At 51.0% G+C, this 25,011-nt stretch overlaps 1 protein-coding gene across 1 annotated transcript in view; it reads right to left on the reverse strand.

Annotated features, from left to right (window-relative positions):
* Positions 1–21,563: 21,563 nt before the first annotated feature.
* LOC103604443 (heat shock factor 2-binding protein-like) overlaps positions 21,564–25,011 on the reverse strand; it is a gene marked incomplete at its 5' end in the record, with an annotated part of 98,587 nt that continues 95,139 nt past the window's right edge. Inside the window, one exon of the mRNA XM_008588998.1 lies at positions 21,564–22,336. Within this exon, the coding sequence (XP_008587220.1) occupies positions 22,128–22,336 (209 nt within the window). The remainder of the gene's footprint in view (positions 22,337–25,011) is intronic.

Raw genomic sequence — 25,011 nt, forward strand, 5'->3', positions numbered from 1 at the left:
CTATGTAGGATCCAAATCTGCGACGGGAGCGCCACTGCACTCCCAGCGCCGCACTCTCCCGGGCACGCCATGGGGTCGGCCCTCTTTTATGAATTTTATATTGTTACATTATATAGTTAGGCCTATGATCTATTTTGAGTTAATGTTTGTATATAGTGGGAAGGAGGGATTGAAGTTTTTGTGCCCATAGATACTCAATTGTCTCTGCTGCATTTGTTAAAAAGACTATTCTTTCTCTACTGAATTGCCTTTGCACCTCTGTTGGAAATTCATCCATATATTTGTGAGTCTATTTCTGGACTCTTCGTCCTGTCCTGCTGTTAATACTGTCTACCCTAATGCCAACACCACTGTTTTATTTATGGTTAGCTTTATAATAAATTCTGAAATCATGTAATTTGGTCTCCTCCAAATGTGTGCTTCTTTACCAGATTTTATTGGTTATTCTAGGCCCTTTACATTTCTATGTGAATTTGAGAATCGTCTTGTTTTTTTTTTTTTTTTTTTTTTTTTGTCTTTTGTCTTTTTCCGTGGCCGGCAACGGATCGCAACCCTCAGCGTTGCTCCCGCGCCTCGCTCAGCCAGTGAGCGGGAACCGGTCTGTATGTGGAATCCGAACCCTCGGGTGGGAGCGCTGCCGCGCTTCCCAAGCGGCGCACTATCCAGTGCGCCACCGGGCCGGCCCGAGAATCGTCTTGTTAATGCCTACAAAAGAACTGGATAAGACTGTGATTGGGTTGCTCTGACTGGGCAGATTAATTTGAAGAGAACTGACCCTTTCACAGTACTTTGCCTTCCAACCCATGAGTACATCTCTCCACTTGGTTCATCTTGGATCCCACTCAGCAATGTTCTGTGATTTTTCAGTCAGGACTTGCACATTTTTTGTAAGATCCATTCCTAAATATGTCACATTTCTTGGTATTTTCATTTCAATTCTGAATTGTTTGTTGCTGGTAAATAGAATACAATTTGTTTCTGTACATTAATCTTATAATAGCCTTGCTAAACTTAGTTCTAGAAGATTTTTGTACCTTTTCTTAAGATTTTCTACATGATCGGTCATGTTGTCTGTGCATAAAGACAACTGGGCTTCTTCCTTTCAAATATGGATGCCTCATTTCTTTTTCCTGCTTTATTGCACAGGGTAGGATTAAGAATGATGCTGAATAGAAGTGGCGAGGACACACATCCTTGTCTTGTTCCTGATCTTGGTGGTGTTATGGGTTGAATTATATCCCTTAAATTCTTGTTGAAGTCCCAACCCCCAGTACCTGTAAATGAGACCCTTTTTGGAGATAAGGTCATTGAAGTTGTAATTAGTTAACATGAGGTCATACTGAAGTAGGTGGACCCCTAATCCAGTATGACTGGTGTCCTTATAAAAAGGAGAAATTTAGACACAGACACACACACACACACACATAGAACGCCATGCAAAGATGAAGGCAGAGATTGGGGTGATGCTTCCTCAAGCCAAGGAATGCCAAAGACTGCCAGCAACTACCAGAAGCTAGAGCCCTGGAACAGATTCTCTGTCACAGCCTCTGAAGGAACTGACCCTGCTAACACCTTGATCTCAGACTTTCTCCAGAATTGTGAGATAAATTCCTGTTGTTTCAGCCAGCCAGTCTGTGCACTTCGTTATAGCAGACCTAGCAAACAGGTAAGAGGGAGAAGAATCCAGTCTTCCACCATGAAATATGGTATCAGCTGCGGGCTCCTCATAGTTGCCCTTTGTCATGTTGAGACCTTCAAACTTGCAAATACAACAAAATAACACAGTGCCCATCAGTGTCCAGGCAGTTGAGTGTATTTGGCAGGTTTGAGCTAGCAGACCTGCCAAATGCTCGGCACGATGCTCTGCAGCTCCATTTCCAGGTGCTGCTCCCCACCCGTCCATCAGACACAACTTGCGGTCTCATTCTCCTGCCCTGGCTGGGGGCATGGATGCTGAAGAACAAGCCCTCTCTGCCCCATGAGCTCCTTGGCCTTGGGCAGGTCACTTCTGTGTTTCCTCAGCTATGGAATGCAGGAAAGGGGGTCCTGGGCTGGAAGAGCTTTATGGTATGAATGCAGTTTAACTCCCTAGTATGTGGTGAGGCAGATGCAAGAGCAGGCACAGGTATGGTGTCCGATATACCAGGCTAAGAGTGGACCAGCCCACAACACTGAGGCAGCAACAGCAAACTTCCTGCAACACACATTTGCAGAGGACCCACTGTGGGCTGTGCAGAGAACTACAACCCAGGCCCTGCCTTCAGGGAGCTGCCATGCCATCCTTGACCCTAGTGGGGTCTGGCTGAAGTACGGGTGCCTGGCAGAGATTTGGAACCTGGAGGGGCTCCCTTTCCAGACTTCCTGAGGCTTCATCTTTCCCCACCCAGCCCCACCCACACTGCTCTGATCCTGACCACACAAAACTGACCACAGGGCCAAGAGGCCCTGATGGTCCCAGGAGGGCACCCCTCCTTATAGCCTCCCACCAGGCTTCACCCAACCCCCCTCCTGCCTTGGGCCTCCTGCAAGGATAAGCACCACTGGCTTTGAAAATTACCAAAATCCAGGCAAGGAGAAGAGAGCCAGTATGTCCTAAATCTAGCAAGAAGTGTTTATAGGGTCACAGGGCATCTGCCCAACACCCCCACTGAACCTCAACCCCCCAGGGCTCCAGAGAGATGCTCCATCCCCTCTGGAACACAGCTTCTCCGAGGTATCTTCACCACCATGGACAGCACAGGCTACTGCCACCTCCCCAGATGCTCACGAGCAAGTCTGGGGCCTTGTCCTACAAGCTGTCTGTCCCCCTATCCAAGTCATAAGTGCCACGTGGTGAGACAGACAGTGTCGGCTGTCTGCCCAGCCAGGAAGAGCTTCCTTCAATATGAGAACCTCGGGGCTCACCCCAAGATCACATTTCAGCCAGTAATGGAGGTGCTGGCCAGAGATGCCCTTAAAAGGCTGAGGCCCATCCAGCCTTCCTGTTCCTAGGAAGGTCGGTGGGGGCCTCTTGGTGCTGTCAGGGTCTACCCAGGAGCCATCACTCTGGATACTGTGGCGACAGCCAATCTTTTCCATTTATAACTCCTGACTGGGATCTCTGAGACCCTGGAAAGCAGATGGCAGATAGCCCTGCCCCCACCCTTTCCCATTCCTGGAGCTGTGAGCAGGGAGGGAGTGGGTCTGTGTGCTACTGGAACAGTTTCCCAATTAGGGAACGGTGGGTGAAGAGGCCACCTTCACCTGCCATTGATTACTCTCATTCAGGTCACAGGTTACCACCTGCCAATCAGGACAGTCCAGACCCAGGCTGGAGGGGGAGGTTATGGCCCCTGCATGTTGCTGACCACCTGATGACTAAGCAATGTGGGCAGGAGTAAGCTCAGGTCCTTCAGCCCATGAGATCTGAATCCCGTTCCACAGCCCAGCACTCCTATGGCCCTGTCACTTTGGCATGTTCTTAACACCCCTGGTCCTTGCTGCTGTGGGGCCTGTGCCGGGCCCGTTCCTGGGCCTGGCCTGGCCTGGCCTGTTCCTGGGCCTGTGCTCTCCCCTCCCACTTGCTGATCTGTCCACGCCCTTCCCAGCTCTCACCCAGCAATAGTATCTTATTCAGTGACTCGTTCACTTGTTATTTCTTTTTTTTTTTTTTTTTTTTGTCTTTTTCCGTGTCCGGCAACGGGACCGCAACCCTCAGTGTTGCCCCCGCCCCTCGCTCAGCCAGTGAGCGGGAAGGCAACGGGACCGCAACCCTCAGTGTTGCCCCCGCCCCTCGCTCAGCCAGTGAGCGGGAAGGCAACGGGACCGCAACCCTCAGTGTTGCCCCCGCCCCTCGCTCAGCCAGTGAGCGGGAAGGCAACGGGACCGCAACCCTCAGTGTTGCCCCCGCCCCTCGCTCAGCCAGTGAGCGGGAAGGCAACGGGACCGCAACCCTCAGTGTTGCCCCCGCGCCTCGCTCAGCCAGTGAGCGGGAACCGGTCTGTATGTGGGATCCGAACCCTCGGGCGGGAGCACCGCCACGCTTCCCAAGCGGCGCACTTATCCAGTGCGCCACCGGGCCGGCCTCCACTTGTTATTTCTGTCCCTGTGTGGATTCTGCCATGTTCCACCCTATCCCCCAGTACCTAACAGGGTGCCTGGCATAATGAGAGAGTGAGAGGAGAGAGAGGGAGCCTGAGATCGGAAGACAGAGGTTCCTGGCTACTCGATGGAGAGACAAGTCCTCCGCGGCTGCCCGCTGCCCTTGAGGCACAGGCACCATTGGGCAGGGCTGTTCCTGCCATCAGCAGGGCCAGGAGGGACAGGCCCTGTGTTTCTGGGAACTCTCCTTTTCCAGCTTTCTCCCAGCCCCCTGCCCTGCTACCCTTCCTGGGTAACCAATACTCTGTCCTGAGGCTTCTCCCAAACTTCCTTCCCAGTCTGATTCTCTTTTCTGTCTAGGCCTTGGGCTCATGTAAACCTGCTACCACAGAACAGTGCCCAGTGGGGGACAGCAGGCTCCCAGCATTATCTCGAGGACAATGCTCAGGGGATAAATATCTGGAAGCTGCTCCCGCCCTGCACATACAGCCCCACACAGCCCCACACAGCCCCACACAGCCCCACACAGCCCCACACAGCTCCACATAGCTTCACACAGCCCCACACAGCTCCACATAGCTTCACACAGCCCCACACAGCCGCACACAGCCCCACACAGCCTCAACCCCACCCTACCCAGCCTTGTTGGGCATGCTGAATGCTTGTGGCCATCGGGACCCAGACAGGGCACCCTCATGGGCAAAGTGCCTTGGTTCCCTGCCCCGTCCTGTGGCTGCGCTGCTGCCACCTCCCAGATCCAGAGACTCCAATATGATGGAAGAGACCAAGGAGACTCAGCCTCAACTCACAGATTGAGAGTAAGGCTCCAGAGGCTACCAGCCCTGCCTGCGGGTCCCAGCCAGGAAGGGGTGGGGCCAGGAGTCCCATTTCTGACACCCCCACCCCCACCCTAGCTCTTCCTGAGAGAGATCGATCCATTGATCTAGGCCTGGCTGGCACATCCAGCAGGAGCCAGTTCTTTCTCTGGTCCAGCTGCAGCCTGAATTTGATCCTTCCTTTTGAAATCAATGGATCAGCAAACCCGTTGTGAGCTGGGAGTTTCTGGAAGGCCAAGCATCTCTCCTGACAGACAGACAAGGTGCCGCCCACAGTATCTTATTTAGATAAGGCCCAGGCCCTGGCTGTCATCCCCTCCCTGGGCCAGTTCCAGGAAGCCTGATGGGGGGGGCGGTTTGGGGGGCCTTGGCCTCTGGCCTACAGTGTTGATGGAAGCTGCTCCTGGGTGGTGGCTCCCCAGGGAGAGTGGAGGGGGCAGGACTTGGTGGCTCCTGCTGCCTCTCAGGCCTCCTGTTCCAGCTCCCACCACCTCTGCTACACAAGGTCACAGCCCAGGAGACCAGGTCAGGTTCTCCCAGGTTTGCTTCCAGCATTGGACCTGGATTCCCCGGGCCAGCACAGTTCCTAAAGAAACTTCCCCAGGAAACTCAGGGAACTCCCCATTTCCTTTGATCCCAGAATTGGTGGGCACACAGACTCAGATGGTAACAAGCCTTCCCAGCATCCTGGACTGAGGGGAGGGGAGCCCCCGCCCCACTGTGCATCAGGTTTCCTAACCACAAACAGGGACTCCTCTGGACCCAGCACTTTGCTGAGGCCCCAGAGCCAACTCCCCCAGCGTCCTGTCTTTGGTCCTGGAGGCTTCCAGAGAGAACAGGCCAAGAGTCTGCAGAACCTTAGCTACCTGGGACTGCCTGCTGGCTACTCCTGTGGGCTTCTGAAGGGACAGACTACAGGCCTTTGGGGTGGGCCTGGTACAAACATTGGTAAGAGCTCTACAGAAGCTTTTAACATGCCACCCCACAGGTGAACTGGGCCACACCCCACCCATCACAAGGCCAACACCTCCTGCCCCCAGAACCTATGCAGTTAGTGAGCATAGAAGAAACCAGTTCAAAGGCAGCTGGGCACCTCCCTCACCTGCGCAGGGACAGTCCAGGGACAGAATGTACCAGGTCATGGTGGCAGCAACCCTGTGAGACAGGCATGTCATTATGATTACCGGGGCTACTGTCATGATTATCCCCAGCCCCCTCTTACAGATGAGGAAACTGAGGTACAGAAGTCTATTCCTTGCCTGAATTCACAGGGCTGTAACTGAGTGGCCTGGAAAGCAGTCCATGCTCTGAAGTCTGAGCCCACCTGAGTGCGGGAGAGCGTGACCCAGAAGAGTGACCCATGGGGGTCTCTCTGACCCTCACCTGCCTGCCACAGTGTTGCTGGCTGTCGGGTGGGGCCCCAGGGCTGAGCACCCCCTGTACATGCACCCTCATCCTGCCTGGCTCCTCCTCCTGCTCCGGAGGTCAGCTGGCCTCTGAAGGGTCACACCAGCCACCCAACCAGCAGGCTGGGCAGTGGCAGAGGGCAGACGAGGAGACAGCCAGCCCAGCTGCACCTCCACCCTGTGTCTGGTTGCTGGAGTCAGGGGTAGCGGAGATGCAGGAGGAGCCCAGCCTTCCCGGTCCAGGGAACACTCTGCCTTGACAGCAACCCTGACCTAGCTGGCATAACGTCTTCCCTGCAAGCCCCCACTGTGCGCAGCAAGAGGAGAGACCACGCCCACTTGGCAGGAACTCCGGGTGCTCCAGCCTCACACTAGCGTCCAACTCTGACCAGTGAGCTGTGCCTTGCTGGCTGCTGACCATCTGTAATCTCCCCGCTATGGCCATGGCACCCACTGCCTCCCCAGCCCCTGGTCACAGCCCCTTCACACATCACCTGATGCTGAGTGGATTAACTGTAACATTTGGCCTCAGCCTGGGTCAGCCCCAACACATGTGCATTTCTTATCCTGTGTGTCTGTGGCCCTGTTTATAAGCTCAGGGCTTTATATTCACCCTGTGCAAAGGCTGTGTGCCCACCCACCTTACTGCCTGTGTCCTGGGATGGGGTGGGGAGAAGGCCATACCCGCAGCACTGCTGGTGCCCACTTGCCTCACTTACCTGCAACATGAGGGCTCTTCTTGCAGGTTGACAATCTGCCTAGCTGAGGGGTTGAACACCACATATCTTCATCTTCAGACCCTGACAATTAACAACTGGATCTCAAGAAAAATCTGAATGTTTTCCAAATCAAAACCTAACAACAGGGGAGCTACTGTCTAATGGGGACAAGAAGATGAAAAGCTTCTGGAGGTGGATGGTGGTGATGGCTATACAACAGTGTGAATGTACTTAATGCCACTGAACTATGCACTTAAACATGGTTAAGGTGGTGAATTTTATGTTGTATATATTTTACCACAATAAAAAATAAAAACAAAATTAAAAAATAAAACTATAACATAAAAACAATAATGACATCCAGAATACCTTCAAGGTGATCATGATCCTTGGCGGCAGAGGAAGGAGGGGTGCCGCGGGGAGGCGTGCAGGGAGACAGCCTCTAATCACAGAGACGTAGCCTGTGCCCAGCCAGATGAGGCCGGAGTGGAAGGACTGGTGAGAGCAGCTCAGCCCCATATCCCCATGGGTCACATGACATGGTGACAGTGTCCTCACTGAGGTGCTCAGAGGATGGAAGATAATCGGCCTAAAGCCCCACACGTGCATGGCACAGCGGAGGCACCCAGAACACAGTGCTGCTGCCGTGCCACCGGAGCACGGCATCCACTCATTCACACCAGCAGTTACTGGGGGTGGAGGGCAGAAGACAGACCATGAGCCTTCCAATGCCCTAAAGTGCTTTCAGGTGAGGCAGCACCTGAGATGGGGTCCAAGGGTCCCAGCGATGGGTAGGGCTGCTTGGCACTCTTGCCCTACAACAGCAGATAAAGGGGAGTCGGGAAGACCATAAGAAGGCAGCTGTATCTTTGGGATGGATCTCCCTTCCTCCCTGCCTCTCTGCTCTTTCTTCCTTCCCTATGGAGTCCAGGGCACAGAAGTGAGTGGGGACCATCCTGATTTCATCCTTTGTCTAAGGAAGGCACTCTCGTGGTTTATTTAATTCACTCTTTCAGTTTTAATAATGCAGTAGCACTACGAACGTACCCCACCCAAGAACCAGGGCACCAGCAGCGTGGGGGCAAGTTGTTCCTCTCCCTTTCCACACCCACCAACCCCTGCCTTGCCACCTCTGTCCTGAATTTTCTTCATCATTCTCTTTTTTTCTTCTTAGAAGTCTTACCGCATATACCTGTGTGCCTAAATACGTGTGCCCGGAGCTGTGTGTCTCTGTGCTGCATGGGACAGGATGATGCCACGTGTCTTCAGGGCCCTGTGCTTCTCACCATGCTTCTCACGTCACTGAGGATGGCTGCACGTCACTGAGGAGCATGTGGCTGTGGCTCGCCCTGTTCAAAGCTGTGGCGGGTCTCAGAGATGCTTCTCACGTCACTGAGGAGCATGTGGCTGTGGCTCGCCCTGTTCAAAGCTGTGGCGGGTCTCAGAGTGTGAGGCACCATGATTCTCTCCTCTGTCCTGTGGTGGTGTCAGGCTGTCTGGTCCAGTGCAGCTGTGGCACTTGGGCCCAGAGTTGAGCCTCTCCTGCTGTATGAAGGGCACGTGGATGTGCAAATAGCCGTCCAAAGTGCTGAGACGGCGGCTCTCCCCGCAGCACTAGATAGGAGATCCATGTCCTCCAGTGCTCGGAATGCTGGACTTCCTAGTGTCTGCTGACCTAGTGATGTGAAGAGGTCCCTCTGGTCGAGGTCTGCGTGTCCCACAGTATGAATGAAACTGATCATCTCTTCCCGTGCATTTTGTCCAAATCACTGTGAGTGCCTGCTTGTGACATGGACACAACCCTCCATTCGGTTGTTGGTTTTTTTCTTGCTGATTTGTAGGAATTCTTGATTTTTTATGAAATTATCCTGTCAGTTTTAAATGTCACAAATATCCCTCTTCAGTTTGTGGCTTGCCTTTTAACTTTCTTCAAGGTGGTTTTGATAAACGTATGCTCTTAAATAGTAAGCATTCAGATTTCATCACCCCTTTGCCCTGTGGTCACAGCTCTTGGATCTTGTTTAGGGTTCTTCCTCCTCCAGGTCCACAGTGACACACAACAGCTTCTTCCACAGGTTCTGCTGCCGGGCAGGGCCACCCCTGCCCCCCCTGCTCCTCCCAGGCTCTGGCTTCTCTTTCAAGGGAAGAAATCATCCCTAGCAACGTGCCACTGAGGGAGAGTCCCTGATCCCACTCGTGTCTTCAGGACAGACCATGAGCTCTGAGGGACCCTCCTGGCTAACAACAAGTAGACTCTGGAAAGGACACCTCTCTGGGGAGTTACTAATCTCAGAAAGGAAGGATGGGCCTTGAGGGATACCCCAAAACAAACAAATCAAACAAATATGAGCTGGGCCCAAATGGCAGGGTTCCTTCAGTAGCCCAAGCTGGACAGGAGTACCCAGCACTCAGAAGGCCAGAGTGCACCAAAGCTCCAGGCTGGCAGGACAGACGGAGCTGGAGCAGAGGCAGAACTGGCCAGGCTGTGGTGACCACAAGGCCAGGCTGGCCAAGTGGTTCCTCGTCAGTGTTGTCAGCAAGACACGTGTGGCCCATGACAACACAGGCCCTGGACAGGCCCTCTTGTTTCAGAGTTACCTGGAGGTAGGAAGGCCCAGCCTTATCCTCACTAGCATGTGTCAGGCCAGACAGAGTGGCCTCAGGGAGCAAGTGAACTGAGACACCAAGAGTGGAGCCCAGGAGCCCAGACCAGCCGAGTCCCCACGACCACAAAGTGCGGCTGATCACACAGCACTGCTACTTCTGGACTCCCCGCCACTCCCTCCAGCGTGGCAGAGCCATCTGCACATAGACATGCAACAGTAATCAAAGATAAAACAGAACAACCGCAGGTGCAGCTGGTACGCACAGTCACAGACACTTGAGACAACTCAGGCAATGCAGGGGAGGGTCTCTCTAGAGGTGCTGTTACCAACAGAAGACCAGGATGAGTCCTGTCCGGACAAACCGAGAGCCTGAACACAGCAGGCCAGAAGCTCAACATGACAAGGAGACAGCTACACTCCACCCGTGGCAACTACAGAGCCCTGGGACTGTACACATCCCAGACCATTAATGCCGTGCCAGACTAAAGGACAGCAGATCCCTGTCCTCACAGAGCACACCTCTGGGGTTGTCAGCAAGCCATGTGTGATGTGTCGACAGGACTGGGCCACAGCACTGCTGGGCAGACCAGGTGGCCCCTCCCTGTCCCCACTGACCCTGTGTGTGCTATTTTTAGAGCTCTCATGTGGTAATGCCATTTATCGCCCACTCTCTCATCTACTGGACATTCCACCATCTCTGGACACATCTCTTCATGTCTCCCCAAGTGAACCCAGGCTGCTAATAACAGCACCTCCCAGAGACAAAAGAAAAGTAAACAGAAAAACAAGTTGACAAGTGCCAGGTCCAGAGTTTCTAGGGAATGCTGGAGTTATTGACTAAATTGTGTCCTCCCAAATTCATATGTTGAAGCCCTAAGCCCAGTACCTCAGAATGTTACTGTGTTGGGAGATGGGGTCTTTAAAGACATGATCAATGTTAAATGGGGCCGTTAGGGTGGGCCTGATCAAGTCTGACTGTGTCTTTATAAGACAAGATCAGGACACAAACACACAGAGGAACAACCACGTGAGGACATAGGGAGAAGATGCCACCTGCAAGCAAAGGAGAGAGGCCTCAGGAGGAACCAGCCCTGGCCCACCTTGATCTTGGACTTCTGGCCTCCAGAACTGCAAAATTAAATGCTGTTGTTTCATCCACCCAGGCTGAGGTACTTTCTTACAGTAGCTAAACCAGACTCACAAGTAGTAAGGACAAATCCTCCCACCTCTGCCCCAGGACACTCGTGGGTGGTAAGTGTGCTGCATGTGGAAGGAAGGAAGGTAGTCTGCAAGGAAGCCCAGCAGTCACGGCTCACGTACCCCATGGGGGCTCCTCGCACCATGGCGGGTGCCTGAACCCACAGGGAGACCGGCCAGACCATCATTCTCTACCCAAATATGCTGAGGTCCCACCAAGCTCTCTAAGTCAGGCCATGTGTGACCTCCCCAACAGAAGGTCCATGCAATCCCTCAATTTGGAAACATCTAATATCAGACACAGGTGACAGTGACCAGGCCTGCCAAGCGCTGGGAGCAGACTCAGCCTGGCGGAGAGCCAGGAAGGGGCTCTGCTGCCCTCACTGCAGCTCAAGTGACCCTTCCCAGGCAGCAGCCGATCCCAAACCAACATGCTCGAGTTGGTAAAGGGAAGACTGTCCCCCTAAAAGTGAGGCTGAGGAATCCATCTCCACCACCCCAGGACCTCATGAAAACAGCAGCTCTGAGGACCACAAGCTCATATGGTGGCAGCTGGCTCGATTTTTAACTCTAACCGCCCCTGTGATAAGGCATCTGCTCTGGGCATCTCTAAGACCGAGCCCATGAGGGACTTCCACAGCTGCTGTGCGCTGGCTCCACGTTCACCATGAGACACCCTCTGCCCTCAGGCTTGGGGTCTGTGCAGAGTCCCTTTAACAAAGAGCAGACATCATCCTCTCTCTACTGAATTACCCAAAAAGGAACTCGTGGCCATGCCCAGGACACAAAAGGCTTCCAGAAGCTCTGGGTGTCAGGCCATGGTCCACAGACCACAGACAGCATAGAAACCTGGAGTATCAGGAAGCCTTCTCTGGCTCTGGCTTCTCATCCCAAGTTCCAGTTCTCAGAAGCAGTACTGCACCTGTGAGCCAGAAGGAGCCACTCAGAAACACGACTTAACCTGTGTGTTACCTCCTCGCTCCTAATGAACGCCTGGAACCCGTGCCAATCTTCTGTGTGATAGCATCTCCTATTGTCCCACTGAGTAAGCAGGCACAAGCACAGATGTGGGCAGAAGGAAGTAGTAGTTCCTTGTGGAGTCTGCACTGAGTTATTGCTGTGGCAACTGCTCTTACTGACTCATTTCCTTTTCCCAGCCCTCTCAAACACGATGACGGGCTCGGTGACTAAACACACTGACCCACTCTGTAGGGCTGAAGTGCTTAGAATGTCTCAATTGGCTTCCTAATCTCAGGAAATGTCTTGGCTCTGGTGCAGTGAGTGGGTAGCTGGTGGGATCCTCAGTAGCACAGGGAGGCCTCTCACAGCTGCTTTCTTTTCTTCCCACTCATGAGCAATGCCCAGAAGGGCCCTCCCTCCACCCAGCCAGCATGCCCACTCCACTGGTCTCACAGAAGCACAACAGATTCCTGAGGTTCTAAAGCTCCTGGGCAAAGCCTGCTATAAACAGCGGTGCCCAATGAGGAGGCCCCCCCCATGAATAGCAGTGCAGGGCATACCAGGGACACCCGTGAAGAGCGCTGCCCAGCAAACCAGGGCCCCACGAGCAGTAATGCGGGGCAGACCAGGGCCCCCATGAACAGTGGTGCCCAGCAGACTAGGGCCCCATGAACAGCGGTGCCTGGCAGACCAGGGTTCCCCGTGAACAGCAGTGTGGAGCAGACCAGGGACCCCTGTGAACAGTGGTGCCCGGCAGACCAGGGCCCCCATGGACAGTGGTACCCAGCAGATCAGGGCCCCATGAACAGTGACAAGGGCCCCCATGAATGGTGGTGCCCAGCAGACCAGGGTCCCATGAACTGCAATGCGGGGCAGACCAGGGCTCCCCATGAACAGTGCTGCTCAGCAGACTAGGGCCCCATGAACGGCAGTGCCCGGCAGACCAGGGCGCCTGTAAATGGTGGTGCCTGGCAAACCAGGGCCCCCCATGAACAGTGGTGCCCAGTGTTCACCATGTTGTTCTGGCACTAACCTCTCAGGGGCCAAGAAATGCTCTCTTTCATTTCCTAGCAAAGCCAAGGCCCTCACTTCTTGTTAGTGCAGATGTGGGCACACACAGTGAAAACAACCCATGCCAACCCAGAGGGGCCAGGTCCCTAGTTCACTGGTCAAGTGGAAATGCTCTCTTTCATTTCCTAGCAAAGCCAAGGCCCTCACTTCTTGTTAGTGCAGATGTGGGCGCACACAGTGAAAACAACCCATGCCAACCCAGAGGGGCCAGGTCCCTAGTTCACTGGTCAAGTCAGGAGGAGCCGCTTCAAAAGAAAGCTTCGGGTTCCTGTGGCCTCTTTATCACCCTCCCGCCAGGAAGGCAGGGGCCGGCATCAGCCAAGCAACTGAGCAAAAGAGGAGGGGTCTGTCCTCGGGGGATGCTCTGCCAGCCTTTTCCAGCAGCTCCACAGGGTGGGTGCAAAATACAAGGGCAGAAACTGTGTGGGTTCTGGATAAGGTTCCCAACGGCCAGAGAGAGGAGCCAGGGCAGGTTTGGTTCAGTCCCACTGACTCTGCCCTGTCAGCAGCACGTCCTTGGTCTGCAAAAAGCCCCATAACTGGGCCGGCCCGGTGGCGCACTGGAGAGTGTGCCGCTTGGGAGCACGGCGGCGCTCCCGCCGAGGGTTCGGATCCCATGTGGAGACCGGTTCCCGCTCACTGGCTGAGCGCGGTGCAGGCGCAACACCGAGGGTTGTGATTCCGTTGCCAGTCCCCGGTACGGGCATGACACCGAGGGTTGCGATCCCGTTACCAGTCAGTAAAAACGACAAAAAGGAAGAAAAAAAAAAAAAAGCCCCATAACAAAGTGAGCTATCCCACCAGGCACACGTTTCTTCAGTTCATTCATTCATCTACTATTTACTGCATGTCGACTGAGCATCAGGCACTGCTCTAGGTACTGGGAGACAGAGGCGAGGAAGGTAAAACTAATGACCAGCAAGAACCACATCAGCTGCTGTGCACATTGGTCACAGCAGAGGATGTGAGCAGTACAGCTTTGCACAGCTAGCTCCAGTTGCCACGGGAAGTCACTGAAGAATTTTAAGCAAAGGAATGAATGACGTGATCCGGTTTACATTTGTAAAAGACAGCTGGCTGCTGGGTAGAGAATAACTGGGCATGAAAGGGGAGCGTCTGGTGAGATGGTGAAGGCTGAAGAAGGAAATGAGATGGCTTGGCCATTGTGATGGTCACACTTAGGAGTCCACATGGCCAGGACACAGAACCACTGCTCAAATACCATTCTTGGTGTTGCTGGGAGGGCATCTGGTAGAGGTGGTTAACATCTACGATCAGTGGACTTCAAGCAAAGAAGATGGTCCTCGAATACCTGGGTAGGCCTCATCCAAACAGGTGAAGGCCTGAAGAGCAAAACTGGGGTTTTCCTGACGAAGGAGAAATTCCACCTCTGGGCTCAGCCTCAGCTCCAGCCTGAGAGTTTCCAGCCTGCCAGCCTGCCTTACGTATTTCAGACACATCTAACCAGCCCCCACAGTCACATAAGCCAGTTCCTTGCTGTATAGGACGCAGCCACACTAAGCCTTAAATGCCTATTTAGCATCCAAATAGAGACTGGTGCTGAAAAGAAAGATTCATGTTGGTCAGCATTTAGTTGGCTTTTGACATTGGGGCTGGGTGTGGGGGATCTGGACATGGGTCCAGGCTGGTCCACACTGAGACACCTGAGAAAGGAGAGGCCCAAAAAGCCAAGGGAGGTGGAAGGCCAGTGTGGGAGGTGAAAGGAGGCAGGTGGCCAGGCAGGTGTGGGGAGGGGTGAGCTAGTGCTGGGGTAAGAACTTCTGTCCTAGTGTGCCTGTGTGTCCAGGGGGTTGAGGGATTGGATGAGGGGTGCTGGTGTCTGAGGAGGAGTGGGCTTGGCAGTGACGTGTGTCAGGGCCGCCCAATATTCCCTGAGATGGAGCAGCTGTCCCTAGCTGAATTCCAGTTGCCCAGGACAGCCCAGGAGTGGCAGAGCTGAGTTGCACCAGGGCCGGGCTTTGCTAGGCAAGCGTGACAGTAGGCAAGCAGACAAGAAAGTTAGTGGTGTCCATGAGGGAGTGACTCTAACTTGGCCATGCCAGGGAAGTTTTCCAGGGAGGGAGGGGCTGGAGATCCAGGTCCAGTGCCAGCTTGCATGGGTGAGGCCCTATCTAGAGCTGGAGAGCAGAGGGCTATGGACGTCTGTGAGAATCTTTCAGAGGGATCTCAAGGCCAAGGGGCTATGTGATCTGGAAGGGCCACGAGGCCTAGCTCAGGCTGCCCAGAAACCAGCACTGGATGGCCGAAGCCACAAAGAGAAACTGATCGGGAGGGAGCAGCCAGAAACCTACTGAGCCACCATGCCCAACAGCTTGTCTGTGCACAGGGTGAGTGCCCGGAGCAGCTCCTCCCTCGAGAGCATGCAGGGTGCAGTGGGAGGCACAGCCCGCATTTCAGAGAACCAGGCAACAGTGCATTCAGAGAGAAGGCTACTAAGAAAGGGGACTCACAAGCTGAAGCTCAACCTTCCTGTGGAATACCAACCCACACACACACAGGCATGCACACATGCAAACATACTCACATATGTGTACACACACACCACACATGCTCAAATGCACGTGTGCACACATGCATGCACCCTCACATGAACACCACACATGTATACACATGCACACATACAACACACACACATGTGCATCCAGCTCCAGGCGCTTCTGCCAGAAGCAGAGAGACTCCTCTGGGAGCATGTCCCCAAGCCTGTCCAGGCCCAGCTCTCCACTATGCTCCCCCCACTCACCCTCCAGACTGCCCTGGGCCATTAAGGCCTGGGGTCCCTCTGTACAGCCCCCCTCAGCCTCCTCCAGCTCAGAGGCCCTTCCCTGGTCCCCAGGCTGGGGCAGACCTGAACCAGTGAACATGAGAAGAGGGGGGTCAGGACATGGGAGGATGAGAAATGAGTGCCCCAAATGTTGCAATAACTGTCTGTCACCAACATGGGTGGGTCTGTAATTTCAGACATGAGAAACAGATGCAAGTATTAAGCCAATGTTTATGCAGATGCATACTCAGCCCTCCTAACAATTTCCCAAGAACCGATCTAGCCTTCAGGAAAATTCCAGTGACAAGCTTTCTAGGAAGAGTAGGCCTTGGTGACGTTTGGTCTCGGGAGCTGGAGTGGGTGGCCAATCTCCAGGAAGGGACAGAGCTCACATGCAGCCCATCCAAGGGCAGTGGGAGATATGCAGTGTGATGCTGGAACACTCCAATTCCAGGGAAAAGCTCTGCCCTCTGCATCAAGCACAGATGGTGCCCCCTCCCCACAGGCTTCTGCCAGAACCAGCGACTGTAGGGCTTCCCCACCACACTCGCCCATCAGCATGTGGCAGCCACTGCCTCCCGGGATGCAGCATGAGAGAGGCGAGGGCTGGGAAGCTGGTCCAGGTACTCTGATCCAGAACTCGCAGGCTCGCTCCTCTCCCTTTTCTGGCCTGAGGACCCAGAAATACACAATTATTCTTCCACAATGTGGTGGCTCATCCACATGGGGTGACCAACAGAGGCTTAATCATTATCCAAAAAACAAAGTCTCCCCAGAACAGTCTATCTGACCATCCATTACAACATGTATCTCAGACATTCTAAAAGGCAGGAAAGAAAAGAAAAATCAGACCCTGACAGACAACACCCAATACTCAGCCCAATCTAAGGCATCCCCGTTTCTGTAACTTTCCTTAGGGACGGCCTCCCTCTGGAACTTTCTGTCCTGGTAAGCAACCTTCACTTGATTCAGCAACATTTATTGAATGTGGTGCTTACTAGGTCCAGATACTGGGGTGCAAAGATGATGGCCTGGGGGTGTGCGGGACGCAGACCACGAGGCCACACCAGGCTCTCCCAGCCTGCTAGCTCCTGGCTCCCCCTCCAAGTGATACCCTGAGGGCACATACCCTACCCTCTGCCCAGAATTCCCTCTTTACACCCCAGCCCCATTCTCTGACTCCCTGACAGATCCCTGTGCACCCTTCAGAGTCCGGCTTGGACACTGCCTCACCCGTCAGACCCCTCCCACCAGGGCTCGGCCTCTTTCTTCATCTGTGCTCCTGCCACACTCTGAAAACCCTTCTGCTATGGCAAGGCCCTATGCCCAATTGCCCAGTTCAAATTCCAGCTCTCTCTTTCTAGAACTTCACCTCAAAACATCAGTCTCCTCATCTGTAGGATAATAATTGGTAAGTTGAGTATCTGCCCAGAAGGCCTGGGGAAGGCTCACATAAGATCATCCAGATAATGCACCAAGATCAGCACGTGCACCTGCTAAGCTCTTAAAAAATATCTGTTTAGGTATTTTGATAATTGATTGGAGCCCTAGCCTTGACCTTCAAATCTCTGAATCTTGAGGGTCTGACCCAGGCCAGAGCACAGAGGCTCTGAAGAGGATTTGCCAAGCTTGACCACACCCAGCATTCGAGAGAGCCCTGTGGGGTAGGATGAGGAGACTAGAAGAGCAGGTCACAGATACCCGCTTACTGGCTTATGCACACCCTTTCATTCCGTATTCATTAATGTTTTATCCTATGTCAGCTGTAAGTTATACAGTAAGTGCTTGAATGATCAGCAATACATACTTTGGCCTGCAATGGGGTAAGAACATAGGAGGACCTTCTCCTGGACTACCTGAATTCCTCTGGAGCAGAGCACAAGGCAGGGCTCCTATGCATGAAGTTCTGTTGAGTTTTCTAAAGAAATCTGAAGAAAGAAAAGTGACCAGGAGGCCAGAGAGGAGGGAAAGTCAGCCCCAAAAGTACATTCTTGAGTTGGTTACCTCCATGGACAACTAAGGCTCTGCCCCCCTGACCCTCTGAGGACCTGGAGAGAATACCACTTGTCTTCCCCCAACCCCCAGGCTGTCAGTAGGGAACATGTGCCCTGCCTGTCAGAATGCTGACCTGGCGGGGTCCTGGCATCCCACCCTGCCCCATCAGAGAAGCCTAGGAGGGGACACAGGGGGCTGCAGGCTACACCAGGTACACCTGGCAGTGGCTGGAGTAGAGATGAGGCTTGGAAGAAGTAAAGAGGCACCGGAGGTGTCCAGGGCTCAGAGCCATCACCCCACAAGAGACAGGGCTGCTCAGAGTTGTGCAGAGAAAGACGCTAGGGCTCAAAGCTCTTAGGGTACCAGGCCAGAGATTCTGCAACACCCTGCTAGGCTGTCACCCAGTCGGTGCTCTCTAGAAGACTGAGGAGCAGAAGGCAGAGATATCCAAGGAATGGGTTTATGGTATATCATGCAGCTGCAAAGAGCCAGGGGTACTCTCCAATAGGTCCTCAGTGCCAGGCCCAGCCCTGAGGGGCAAGGAGGGGGTAGGACCTGCCCCATCCAGCCTTGCTGGGGACCCTGCATCAGGACAGGCTTGCCCTGGCCATGTCACTTGCCTCCAATGTGCACTGTCACAAGAACATGTGGATCTCTGGCTAAAGTCTCACTTCCCACCTTTCGAGTGCTTAAGGTGTGCCAAGCAAATGCAGAAGGATTTCAATTTTAACAGGAGCCAAAACTAAATGCAATCAAGGGAAAAATGAAAACTTGGGGGAAAATGTGGGACATGCTGCAAGATCAAAAGTGAGCAGTCTGCTCAGATGGGGCTTCAGGACATGCACTGGCGTGACAAGAGCTTGCCAGCTCTTGCCTCTGAGAAGGCCAGGTCCCAAGCAGCAGGGCTAGGGTGGTGCATGGTGAGGGGCTGGGCACTGTGGGATGGCCACAGCAATCTGGGAGCCACGATAAATGTTCTGCTAGCAATCAAGGGAAAAATGAAAACTTGGGGGAAAATGTGGGACATGCTGCAAGATCAAAAGTGAGCAGTCTGCTCAGATAGGGCTTCAGGACATGCACTGGCGTGACAAGAGCTTGCCAGCTCTTGCCTCTGAGAAGGCCAGGTCCCAAGCAGCAGGGCTAGGGTGGTGCATGTTGAGGGGCTGGGCACTGTGGGATGGCCACAGCAATCTGGGAGCCACGATAAATGTTCTGCTATTTTGTACAGTGCATTGTTCAGAGACTGGCACAATAGATGATTTAATTGATTTCCCCCAAAAGATATTATGTGCAAATTTGTAAAGAGTAGAAATAACTTAACTTTGATTTGTTTGCTGTTCTTGGTATGTGCATTCGTTAATTCCTAGAATGCTGTACAAATGCTGCCACTGCCTGCTCTGCTCTCTTGGTCTTGGTGAGGCCATGCCACACAGCAGAGGAGCTGTGGCCTGGGTAGCTTGGCACCATCTGTTCTGGACAAAGAAAGGGCGGGAGTTCTGCCCACACCCTCAAGCCATGGAGAGGGAGAGGAAGCTTCCGGCCCAAGCAGCAACCCCTGGGGAAGGAGGCTGAGTCCTCCTCAGCCCAGAAGCTCCTCAGCTTCTCTCCAAGGTGAAGGCTGCCTTTCCTGAGTAGCGCAAAATGTAGCCTAGACCAGAATGTTCTGGAAGGACTCAGAAATGAGGAAGTGTGTGCTAAGAGCAGGGGTTGCAAATCACAGGGTAGAGAGGTTACCCGCAGCCGGCAGTGTGGGTTGTACAAGCCCTGCTGGCTGCAGCCTGTCCTCCCGGGCAGGGATTAACATCGGAGCAGACGGCTTGGCCCAGAATTGGGCATGACTAATTGAGAGGACAAACAGGAAGGCTTTTCACCTGCTTGGTCCTCAGTCAGTGTTTCCTATGAGGTGATAGCATCAGGAGCCCCGGGGAGTACAGGCAGTTTTGTTCCTCGCTGTGTGTCTCTCGTGCTGATGACGTCAACGGGGCACAAAACAAGGCTTCTGAACCTGGACGGGTGTGGAGAGAGAGGAAGCTGGTCCACAGGCATTTGGGCCTCAGAGACCAGATCTCTCTTCTCAAAGCCCAGCTCTCTGACTCGTGACCTAGACCTGTGCACACCCTTGTGATTTTAGCTCCTCTAAACCTGAGATGGATCTTTTCTCTTGGCAACTTCCAGGAATGGGTTTTTTCTCTAGCACAGCAGAGAAAACAAAATTAAGAAGGGGGTTTTAGGTCATAAGATGAGCCAGGAGCAGAGCTGGCAGCAGTATGCAGTGGTGCCCAGCTTTTGCTCAGGTCTCCAATCAGCAGGCCATCGGTCTGTTTTTAAGGGAGGAATGCAAATCTGACTAATGTGCAGCTTGATTCTGATAAGCAGGGGGTTTCAGGTTTGTCCTCCAGGGCTCAGAAACAGCACAGCCTCTGACACCTGTCATAGTCTCTGTAGACCTGACCAAATGTCTGAGCACAAGTGTACTTGGTCTACAGCCAAAAAGTTAAACACATAACACAGCCCCCCAAATGGAAAATAATAGTCCCTTCGTGACCAGGTCATTCACTCAAGACACAGGTAGTGAAGGCAGCTTTGGCCCACCCCCCGCACCCCAGGTTAAATGTGCTCAGTGGCCTGTTCTCACTAGAAAACACAGAAACATGCCACATCCTCGAGCAAACCACATTCCCTGGGGGCCACTGTCATACAGGGCCAATCTCCTGGGATGCTGCTGCTTCTGAATTTTTATTCTTTTATGTGCTTCCCTTCCACGCCTGGAAAGAAATCTACATGTGGAGGCTTGGGTTTTCTTATTTGTGGCCTAACCTCTGACAGGATTTCATGGGGTTGGGGAACAAGTATAAGAGCCTGGTTGGACTAGAGTTAAGACACAGGTATGTTTAGCATGTGAAGGAAGGCATGACAGTCCCTGCACACATGCACACAGAGATACAGACACATGTGCATACACATACAGAGATGTACACAAAGACATACAAACAGGCACACAGAGACATCACACACACACACACACAGACATATACACACATGCACACACACAGGCATACAGATGCACAGAAACAGATGCAGAAGAGATTTGTACCTACATCCACTAACTTGCCAGGGACATCATTAAAAAGACTTGAACTGTATCAGCACCTGATTCAGGCAAAGTGCTTGGAGCTAGGGATAGGGGCTGTGGAGAGATCCCACCATGGTGTGCATGTGGGTGCAGGCCACAGGCAGCTCAACAGCCTCAGAGGCCTCAAGGGCAGGACATAGCTCGGGAAAGGCTTCTTCCTCTTTGACTCCCAGGCAGCCAGGAGCCCTAGTGGGTTGAGTTAGGCCAGGCAGTGAGAACAGCCCCCTAGGGTATATAGAGACCCTGTTACTGGAGTGGCAGAAGCTAGAGCCAGCCTGGGCACTGATGCCCCTTCCACCCAGAGGTATATCACAGCCATGGGGAGCAGAAGTGGTTACTGTCCATGGGGCTCTCTGTCTGTCCCCGCTTCCCTTCCCTTCCCCGTTGCCCCATGGGCCTGCTGGTGGCAACAGTGCATGCTGGCCAGAGAGGCTGCAAATCCTCTGTCAGAGGGTTTAAAATACTAGTCACCAGGAGGGCAAATGTGCAGGAGCAGGACAGACACTGGTCTGGAATCAAGTGACTCTAGATGAGGACACACAAAAAAAGGGAGATGGGACTATCATTTAAAGAATATCAGCTAATTGCATGAGTTCTAATATGAGGCCATTTTTATGATATTTCTTATAAGAAAAACTGGACTTCTAAGTTTACAGCCAAAGGACCCAGAACAATGTAAGGGAAGTTTTTTCTACCATCTAAGTGTATGCATTGTAATAAACAAAAGAGATCAACTTCCCAATGTTGAGTTTATATTTCAGAAAGCCATTGTAACACATTGACTTTTCCGACTTTCTTTATTCAAGAATAAAAGAGTCTCAAAAAATACAGAACTAAAATGTCCAATGTCATCTGATATAGCAGGTTCACCAAAAGGTTATAAAGGTAAACTTACATTTTGGGGGCATTAATTATAATTACTAGAGAGATAATGAATTGTTTTTCAAAGAAATGTATCTCAGGAATATGCTGACCAATGGGGTAGATAGTTATCTAATCTCCCATTTCTATGGGTAAACCTATAGGTCATGGACAGTCTACTGAGCAGCAAGGAGCTGCTCTAAAAAAGCCCTTTTCCAGGTAACACAGACATGGGCCTTTCCAGAAGGATGGATTCTTTTTAAGCCTCCCCTTTGGCAAGATTAATTAACCTCCCACAAGTACTTTCACTTCCAGGAGGAAGTCATGTGGGATACATATCAATTCATGTCCATCTCTAGTCAATCACATTTTGCCATCTCTAACAGATGGCACACGGTAATGGTTTGGGAATACAAAGTGAGGGACCTGGAAGGGAAAGGGACACTGACATTTTCTCCAACTCTTTGATGGCCGAGCACACCTACACATTATGCTCCAGAGCACGGAGGTCTTCCAGGAGCTCCTGGGCCACAGTCTGCAGGTGGGGGTTGCGGCTCTTGGACACTGCCAGTATGCGTTGCAGAGGCAAGGAGCTCTGAAACTCAGATGCTGACTTGGAGAAGACTTCTGGTTCCAGAACCACAGACTGGACAAGCCGCAATACATGAAGACACACCTCTGCGTCTGGATCTAGGAGAAAGAGACAACGCTTCTGGTTAGAAAGAAACCTACCCCTGGAGGAATTCCTGGCCTTTCTGAATGACAGGTTTGACAGTTTAGAATACTACAGGCTATTCCAGAAACAGAGTCACTTCTTGATGTAAAAGCTTAGCTCATAAAAGCAGCATGACAAAACTCAACCACTATCCATTCAGTACCATCAGTCTTCCAGTATCACTCACAATCCTGTAATCTTAAAATGCTAGGCTAGAAATATGAGGACTTTCCATGTTGTATGTTATAATTCTGTCCACTTACAAGATTGTTTTCAAAGGGTATTACTTCACTTTCACTCCAACTGCAGCAAATCCCTCAGAGACCACATACAGACACAGCATCCCTTTAGGGCCACTGAGTTAGACAATGTCATACCGCCACTATATTCACACTTATCTTACTAGATACAGTTTTGTTCAACCTCTTTGATTTTTCATAATTCAGTTTCAGAGGTTGGCGTGTTTCTAAGAATTTATCCATTTCATCTAGATGATCTAATTTGTTGACCAACAATTATTCATAGTATTCTCTTATAACCCTTTTGATTTCTGTAAATTTGGTTGCAAGGACCCCTCTCTCATTTCTGATTTTAGTTATTTGAGTCTTCTCTTTTTTCTTAGTCCATCTAGATAAAAGGCTGTCAGTTTCGTGGATCTCATCAAAGTACCAACTTTGGGTTTCATTGATTTTCTATTTTTTTTAAATTTTCTCTTTCTTTTATCTATGCTCTAATTTTTATTATTTACTTTCTTTGCTAGGTTTGGGCTTAGTTTGCCTTTCATTTTCTATTTTCTTAAGGTGCAAAGGTGAACGCTGTTTTGAGATCTTTCTTTTTTATTAATGTATGCATTTACATTAAATTTCTTTTAGCAACAAATAAATAAATAAATAAATAAAATGGTAGGGAATGCTCCAAAGACTTTCTATGTAAATACATTTATCTACTTTAACTGATAAGAGAATCTTTGTTATTATATTGAAATTTCTAGATTTTGTTTTCATATCCCATTCTTGCTGATCTTTTATTTCTCCTCTAATAAAGAATACTGAATATAAAATAAATAGAATTAAAATAATATTAAAAAAATAATTAAGTGGATTGAAACAGTGAACTCAATAATCCCTCAGTGGGAGATACCAATACACCAAGCCCTGAACAGGGGCTTCTCCCTGACAGAACAAGAGGGAAGACAGCTGTAGCCGGGGAAAGATAAAAGAAAACCCACTCTACCCCTGAGGGAGGGGCAGGGAACCATAATTCTGGGTGCACATCATTAGAGTCCTCCTACTTTGGGGGAGAAATGGAAAACTTTCTCTAGCATAAGACCTGCCACAGATGCAGGGTAGTGTGTCTGCCATGGGAGGAGGCCAGCATCACTGGGAAGGCCCCACAACCCAGGCACATGTGGAAAGGAGGTGAACCAAAACAGTGAGAACTATCCCTCTGTCCTTCATCAGCAGCCTAGCAAACATCCCATCATAATACCTGGAGGAGGAAAAGGATGGAAAGAGACCCTCTGGGGCAAAGATGCAGAGGAAAGACCAAAAGCCAAGGGTGAGACACTCTGGTGACTCAGCCCTCATCCTCAGCACAAGGAAAGGATAGAGGAGTCTGAAGCCATTGGGACGGAAGGTATTCACAGCAACAACAAAACAGAGACCCAGCTCAATCCCCACAGTGACAGCCTAGCAGAACAAGAGGTGTGGCCATTCCCAGGTATAAACACTATCTACCATCCTCATTCTCCTCTGCAGGGTTGGCACACTATGATCCAGACACCAAATGCAGTCCATGATCTGTTTCTATACAGGCCATGGGCCAAGAATGGTTTTAACATTCATAATGCATTATTTTTCAAAAAGAAAAAAACAGAAGAATAATATACAATAGTGAACATATGTGGCCCTCAAAGTTCAAAAGTCCAAAATATTTACTATCTGGTCCATTACAGAAAAAAATTGTTGACCCCTGCTCTACTGCTATGCAGCATACAATGTTCAACATTCAATTAAAAATTATGATGAAGAAGGAAGTGAAATGAGAGACCTACTGCTAAGTGATAATCAACAGAGCCGGAGTCAGAGATGACCCAGATATAGGAATAATCAGAAAGGGAATTTGAAATAAATATGACTAAACAGATTAAAAACAAAAACTAAAAACTAAAAAGAAACCCACACTGTTTTAAGGTAATTACACATCTGAAGGAACATATCATTATTTAAAGGTATAATGTGATTAAAGATTGTATCGTAGACCCTCAGGCATATACTAAAAAAAAGTTTTTAAAAGTGTAAGTGATAAACGAACAGTGCAGATAAAATGAAATATTAAAATGTCAATCCAATAGCAGATGAAAACAGAAGAAAAAAGAAACTAGCAATATTTCTACATTTCTTTCTATATTTCAATAATTATATTAAATAAAAACAGTACAAATACACCAATTAAAAGACAGAGAATACATACAAAAGCAAGACCCAATTATATACTTTCTATGAGAAACCCAAGATAAACATAAAGACATAGGTTAAAAGTAAAAAACATATTAAAAATATGCCATTTAAACACTAATTACAAGAAGACTTCAGTGTGTCTATTATTAACAAAGCAGTCTTCAGAACAAGAAATATTGCCAGGGATAAAA

This window comes from Galeopterus variegatus, unplaced genomic scaffold, assembly GCF_000696425.1.
Source record: "Galeopterus variegatus unplaced genomic scaffold, G_variegatus-3.0.2 Scaffold5145, whole genome shotgun sequence".
Classification (NCBI taxonomy): domain Eukaryota; kingdom Metazoa; phylum Chordata; class Mammalia; order Dermoptera; family Cynocephalidae; genus Galeopterus; species Galeopterus variegatus.